Source organism: Thunnus albacares, chromosome 22, assembly GCF_914725855.1.
Source record: "Thunnus albacares chromosome 22, fThuAlb1.1, whole genome shotgun sequence".
In the NCBI taxonomy this organism is placed as follows: Eukaryota; Metazoa; Chordata; class Actinopteri; order Scombriformes; family Scombridae; genus Thunnus; species Thunnus albacares.
This window is the reverse complement of record NC_058127.1, coordinates 170383-178583: the sequence shown is the minus strand read 5'-3', so window position 1 is coordinate 178583 and position 8201 is coordinate 170383. Positions and strand designations below refer to the sequence as shown.

Here is an 8201-nt window from a genome sequence, read left to right as displayed (position 1 = left end):
CTGATCTGGATTAGTTCCATCCTCGGAGATCACAGCTCCCAGCTGGTCTGCAGCCAGGAATAGAGACAAGATTGCACTGACTGAATGGCCTGGAACAGCCTGGAACGGCCTGGAATGGCCTGGAACAGCCTGGAACGGCCTGGGACAGCCTGGAATGGATCTGTGTACTGACTGATGTGCCAGCTGGGTGCCTGGCTCAACAGCATTCTGGTTCTGGACCCTCCCTGCTGTCAGCTGATGGAGCCTGGACAGATTTCTGATACAGGTGCTCTGCTGATCAATAACAGCACAAAGTAAACCTTTCAAAACAAAAGCTGCTTTATCAACAAAAGGAACTCGTCATTCAGTCAGCAAAGCTCTTCAATCATTAAAACAAACCCTGTGCTGGTTGGAAGTGAAGGGGTTTATGGGAAACGTGGTCTTATCATGAGAATTAGTTTTATATATACATATGTATATATATGTATATGTATATATACATATATATACATATGTATGTATATGTATATATACATATATATAGACACATATATATACATATATATACATATGTATATATATATATGTATATGTATATATACATATATATGGACACACATATACATATGTATATATATGTATATATATATACATAGACAAATATATATACATATATGTGTATATATATATATGTATGTATTATAGTTATAAGAAATTGCACTTTGTTTTTGTGCAAACAGGACGTGTTGAATTAATATTATTTAAATGCATTTGAACTCCTTATATTTTATTCTTTATTATTAGAGACTTTCTGTAAAGTTACGTCGGTTTTATGACTCTGGATTTATTCTGTAACTTCGAGCTCTTTCAGATTCTTTAAGGTCAGAAAAAAAAACCTAAATTATTTCCGGCTGTTTCTGTGATGTGCAGTTTTCTTATCATCACAGGAAGTGATTAAATATCTTTCTTCATTATGTCATTGATCATTGATCAATATTATACAGACGATTTAACCACATATCGACTCTCTAGCACTCACTACACTGGTTTCTACTGGTTTGGTTCTCCTGGTTTTACTGGTTGTACTGGCTCTACTGGTTGTAGTATGTAATTTTAAACGAAAGGAATTGGGGATTTCTTCTTCCACCTGCTGGTCACTGATCAATCACCAAATGATCAATCAATCAATCAATCAATTTTTATTTATATAGCGCCAAATCACAACAGAAGTCATCTCAAGGCACTTTTCACATCGAGCAGGTCGAGACCGAACTCTTTAATGTACAGAGACCCAACAATTCCCCCACGAACAGCAGCAGGAAACACTCCCCGTTAACAGGTAGAAACCTCCAGCAGAACCAGACTCTGGGTGGGCGGCCATCTCTGACTGGGCGGCCATCTTTGACTGGGCGGCCATCTTTGACTGGTTGGGTTGAGAGAGAGAAAGAGAGAGAGGGAGGGAGGGAAAGAGAGAGAGAAAGAGGGGGAAGGGGGAACAACAATCACAACAACAACAACACTGATCAGTCAACATTAGAAAAAACAAACAAGTGACGATGCTTCAATCCAGTTCAGTCAGTTTATTGATCCACACACACACACACACACACACACACACACACACACTCCATGGTGACCTCTGACCCCTCCACCGACCAATGACAGAGCAGAGTGATGATGATGATCTGCATTGTGATTGGACAGAAGGACAGTCAGCTGACACGTCTGTTCGTCTTCAGAGAGAAATCTTCGTGTTTCTGAAGCTCGAGTTGTCCCTGAAACACAAAGTACTACATTAAAGTACTACATTATAGTACTACAACAGTACTACTGTCCCTGAAACACAAAGTACTACATTATAGTACTACAACAGTACTACTGTCCCTGAAACACAAAGTACTACATTAAAGTACTACAACAGTACTACTGTCCCTGAAACACAAAGTACTACATTATAGTACTACAACAGTACTACTGTCCCTGAAACAAAAAGTACTACCTTATAGTACTACAATAGTACTACTGTCCCTGAAACACAAAGTACTACATTAAAGTACTACAACAGTACTACTATCCCTGAAACACAAAGTACTACATTAAAGTACTACAACAGTACTACTGTCCCTGAAACAAAAAGTACTACCTTATAGTACTACAATAGTACTACTGTCCCTGAAACACAAAGTACTACATTAAAGTACTACAATAGTACTACTGTCCCTGAAACACAAAGTACTACATTATAGTACTACAACAGTACTACTGTCCCTGAAACACAAAGTACTACATTATAGTACTACAACAGTACTACTGTCCCTGAAACAAAAAGTACTACCTTATAGTACTACAATAGTACTACTGTCCCTGAAACACAAAGTACTACATTAAAGTACTACAATAGTACTACTGTCCCTGAAACACAAAGTACTACATTATATTACTACAACAGTACTACTGTCCCTGAAACACAGAGTACTACATTATAGTACTACAACAGTACTACTGTCCCTGAAACAAAGTACTACATTATAGTACTACAACAGTACTACTGTCCTTGAAACACAAAGTACTACATTAAAGTACTACAACAGTACTACTGTCCCTGAAACAAAAAGTACTACCTTATATTACTACAATAGTACTACTGTCCCTGAAACACAAAGTACTACATTAAAGTACTACAATAGTACTACTGTCCCTGAAACACAAAGTACTACATTATGGTACTACAACAGTACTACTGTCCCTGAAACACAGAGTACTACATTATAGTACTACAACAGTACTACTGTCCCTGAAACACAAAGTACTACATTATAGTACTACAACAGTACTACTGTCCCTGAAACAAAAAGTACTACCTTATAGTACTACTGTCCCTGAAACACAAAGTACTACATTAAAGTACTACAATAGTACTACTGTCCCTGAAACACAAAGTACTACATTATAGTACTACAACAGTACTACTGTCCCTGAAACACAGAGTACTACATTATAGTACTACAACAGTACTACTGTCCCTGAAACAAAGTACTACATTATAGTACTACAACAGTACTACTGTCCCTGAAACACAAAGTACTACATTATAGTACTACATTATAGTACTACAACAGTACTACTGTCCCTGAAACACAAAGTACTACATTAAAGTACTACAACAGTACTACTGTCCCTGAAACACAAAGTACTACATTAAAGTACTACAACAGTACTACTGTCCCTGAAACACAAAGTACTACATTATGGTACTACAACAGTACTACTGTCCCTGAAACACAAAGTACTACATTATAGTACTACAACAGTACTACTGTCCCTGAAACACAAAGTACTACATTAAAGTACTACATTATAGTACTACAACAGTACTACTGTCCCTGAAACACAAAGTACTACATTAAAGTACTACAACAGTACTACTGTCCCTGAAACACAAAGTACTACATTATAGTACTACAACAGTACTACTGTCCCTGAAACACAAAGTACTACATTATAGTACTACATTATAGTACTACAACAGTACTACTGTCCCTGAAACACAAAGTACTACATTATAGTACTACATTATAGTACTACAACAGTACTACTGTCCCTGAAACACAAAGTACTAAATTATAGTACTACAACAGTACTACTGTCCCTGAAACACAAAGTACTACATTATAGTACTACAACAGTACTACTGTCCCTGAAACACAAAGTACTACATTAAAGTACTACATTATAATACTACAACAGTACTACTGTCCCTGAAACACAAAGTACTACATTAAAGTACTACATTATAGTACTACAACAGTACTACTGTCCCTGAAACACAAAGTACTACATTAAAGTACTACAACAGTACTACTGTCCCTGAAACACAAAGTACTACATTAAAGTACTACAACAGTACTACTGTCCCTGAAACACAAAGTACATTATAGTACTACAACAGTACTACTGTCCCTGAAACACAAAGTACTACATTATAGTACTACAACAGTACTACTGTCCCTGAAACACAAAGTACTACATTAAAGTACTACAACAGTACAACTGTCACTGAAACACAAAGTACTACATTATAGTACTACAACAGTACTACTGTCCCTGAAACACAAAGTACTACATTATAGTACTACAACAGTACTACTGTCCCTGAAACACAAAGGACTACATTAAAGAACTACATTATAGTACTAGAACAGTACTACTGTCCCTGAAACACAAAGTACTACATTATAGTACTACAACAGTACTACTGTCCCTGAAACACAAAGTACATTATAGTACTACAACAGTGCTACTGTCTCTGAAACACAAAGTACTACATTAAAGTACTACAACAGTACTACTGTCCCTGCAACACAAAGTACTACATTAAAGTACTACAGCAGTACTACTGTCCCTGAAACACAAAGTGCTACATTATAGTACTACAACAGTACTACTGTCCCTGAAACACAAAGTACTACATTAAAGTACTACATTATAGTACTACAACAGTACTACTGTCCCTGAAACACAAAGTACTACATTATAGTACTACAACAGTACTACTGTCCCTGAAACACAAAGTACATTATAGTACTACAACAGTGCTACTGTCTCTGAAACACAAAGTACTACATTAAAGTACTACAACAGTACTACTGTCCCTGAAACACAAAGTACTATATTATAGTACTACAACAGTACTACTGTCCCTGAAACACAAAGTACTACATTAAAGTACTACAATAGTACTACTGTCCCTGAAACACAAAGTACTACATTATAGTACTACAACAGTACTACTGTCCCTGAAACACAAAGTACTACATTAAAGTACTACAACAGTACTACTGTCCCTGAAACACAAAGTACTACATTAAAGTACTACAACTGTACTACTGTCCCTGAAACACAAAGTACTACATTAAAGTACTACAACAGTACTACTGTCCCTGAAACACAAAGTACTACATTAAAGTACTACAACAGTACTACTGTCCCTGAAACACAGAGTACTACATTATAATACTACAACAGTACTACTGTCCCTGAAACACAAAGTACTACATTAAAGTACTACAACAGTACTACTGTCCCTGAAACACAAAGTACTACATTATAGTACTACAACAGTACTACTGTCCCTGAAACACAAAGTACTACATTAAAGTACTACAACAGTACTACTGTCCCTGAAGCACAAAGTACTACATTAAAGTACTACAACAGTACTACTGTCCCTGAAACACAAAGTACATTATAGTACTACAACAGTACTACTGTCCCTGAAACACAAAGTACTACATTATAGTACTACAACAGTACTACTGTCCCTGAAACACAAAGTACTACATTAAAGTACTACAACAGTACAACTGTCACTGAAACACAAAGTACTACATTATAGTACTACAACAGTACTACTGTCCCTGAAACACAAAGTACTACATTATAGTACTACAACAGTACTACTGTCCCTGAAACACAAAGGACTACATTAAAGTACTACATTATAGTACTAGAACAGTACTACTGTCCCTGAAACACAAAGTACTACATTATAGTACTACAACAGTACTACTGTCCCTGAAACACAAAGTACTACATCACAGTACTACAGTAGTATACAGTAGTACTACTGACCCCTATGATGGTGTAGTACTGCTGTAGTAGTAGTAGTATACAGTATACAGTAGTAGTAGTAGTAGTAGTATACAGTAGTAGTAGTATACAGTAGTAGTAGTATACAGTATACAGTAGTAGTAGTAGTATACAGTAGTAGTAGTAGTAGTAGTATACAGTATGCAGTAATAGAAGTAGTAGTAGTAGTACCTGAGGCTATCATTGTGTGTCTTGTACTCCATGATGGTGTAGTACTGCTGTAGTAGTAGTATACAGTAGTAGTAGTAGTAGTAGTAGTACCTGAGGCTATCGTTGTGTGTCTTGTACTCCATGATGGTGTAGTACTGCTGTAGTAGTAGTATACAGTAGTAGTAGTAGTACCTGAGGCTATCGTTGTGTGTCTTGTACTCCATGATGGTGTAATACTGCTGTAGTAGTAGTATACAGTAGTAGTAGTAGTAGTAGTACCTGAGGCTATCGTTGTGTGTCTTGTACTCCATGATGGTGTAATACTGCTGTAGTAGTAGTATACAGTAGTAGTAGTAGTAGTAGTACCTGAGGCTATCGTTGTGTGTCTTGTACTCCATGATGGTGTAGTACTGCTGTAGTAGTAGTATACAGTAGTAGTAGTAGTACCTGAGGCTATCGTTGTGTGTCTTGTACTCCATGATGGTGTAATACTGCTGTAGTAGTAGTATACAGTAGTAGTAGTAGTAGTAGTACCTGAGGCTATCGTTGTGGGTCTTGTACTCCATGATGGTGTAGTACTGCTGTAGTAGTAGTATACAGTAGTAGTAGTAGTACCTGAGGCTATCGTTGTGTGTCTTGTACTCCATGATGGTGTAGTACTGCTGTAGTAGTAGTATACAGTAGTAGTAGTAGTAGTACCTGAGGCTATCGTTGTGTGTCTTGTACTCCATGATGGTGTAATACTGCTGTAGTAGTAGTATACAATAGTAGTAGTAGTACCTGAGGCTATCGTTGTGTGTCTTGTACTCCATGATGGTGTAGTACTGCTGTAGTAGTAGTATACAGTAGTAGTAGTAGTAGTAGTAGTACCTGAGGCTATCGTTGTGTGTCTTGTACTCCATGGTGGTGTAGTACTGCTGTAGTAGTAGTATACAGTAGTAGTAGTACCTGAGGCTATCGTTGTGTGTCTTGTACTCCATGATGGTGTAGTACTGCTGTAGTAGTAGTATAAAGTAGTAGTAGTAGTAGTAGTACCTGAGGCTATCGTTGTGTGTCTTGTACTCCATGATGGTGTAGTACTGCTGTAGTAGTAGTATACAGTAGTAGTAGTAGTAGTACCTGAGGCTATCGTTGTGTGTCTTGTACTCCATGATGGTGTAGTACTGCTGTAGTAGTAGTATACAGTAGTAGTAGTAGTAGTAGTAGTACCTGAGGCTATCGTTGTGTGTCTTGTACTCCATGATGGTGTAGTACTGCTGTAGTAGTAGTATACAGTATACAGTAGTAGTAGTAGTACCTGAGGCTATCGTTGTGTGTCTTGTACTCCATGATGGTGTAGTACTGCTGTAGTAGTAGTATAAAGTAGTAGTAGTAGTAGTAGTACCTGAGGCTATCGTTGTGTGTCTTGTACTCCATGATGGTGTAGTACTGCTGTAGTAGTAGTATACAGTAGTAGTAGTAGTAGTACCTGAGGCTATCGTTGTGTGTCTTGTACTCCATGATGGTGTAATACTGCTGTAGTAGTAGTATACAGTATACAGTAGTAGTAGTAGTACCTGAGGCTATCGTTGTGTGTCTTGTACTCCATGATGGTGTAGTACTGCTGTAGTAGTAGTATACAGTAGTAGTAGTAGTAGTACCTGAGGCTATCGTTGTGTGTCTTGTACTCCATGATGGTGTAGTACTGCTGTAGTAGTAGTATACAGTAGTAGTAGTAGTAGTAGTACCTGAGGCTATCGTTGTGTGTCTTGTACTCCATGATGGTGTAGTACTGCTGTAGTAGTAGTATACAGTAGTAGTAGTAGTACCTGAGGCTATCGTTGTGTGTCTTGTACTCCATGATGGTGTAGTACTGCTGTAGTAGTAGTATACAGTATACAGTAGTAGTAGTAGTACCTGAGGCTATCGTTGTGTGTCTTGTACTCCATGATGGTGTAGTACTGCTGTAGTAGTAGTATACAGTAGTAGTAGTAGTAGTAGTACCTGAGGCTATCGTTGTGTGTCTTGTACTCCATGATGGTGTAGTACTGCTGTAGTAGTAGTATACAGTAGTAGTAGTAGTACCTGAGGCTATCGTTGTGTGTCTTGTACTCCATGATGGTGTAATACTGCTGTAGTAGTAGTATACAGTAGTAGTAGTAGTACCTGAGGCTATCATTGTGTGTCTTGTACTCCATGATGGTGTAGTACTGCTGTAGTAGTAGTATACAGTAGTAGTAGTAGTAGTACCTGAGGCTATCGTTGTGTGTCTTGTACTCCATGATGGTGTAGTACTGCTGTAGTAGTAGTATACAGTAGTAGTAGTAGTAGTAGTACCTGAGGCTATCGTTGTGTGTCTTGTACTCCATGATGGTGTAGTACTGCTGTAGTAGTAGTATACAGTAGTAGTAGTAGTAGTACCTGAGGCAATCATTGTGTGTCTT

General features: G+C 37.7%; 1 protein-coding gene across 1 annotated transcript in view; it reads right to left on the bottom strand.

Annotated features, from left to right (window-relative positions):
• Positions 1 to 1544: 1544 nt before the first annotated feature.
• The window catches only part of eif4e2rs1 (eukaryotic translation initiation factor 4E family member 2 related sequence 1), a 47860-nt gene continuing 41203 nt past the window's right edge, over positions 1545 to 8201 (bottom strand). Inside the window, exon 7 of the mRNA XM_044341877.1 lies at positions 1545 to 1754. Within this exon, the coding sequence (XP_044197812.1) occupies positions 1715 to 1754 (40 nt within the window). The 3' untranslated portion in view covers positions 1545 to 1714. The remainder of the gene's footprint in view (positions 1755 to 8201) is intronic.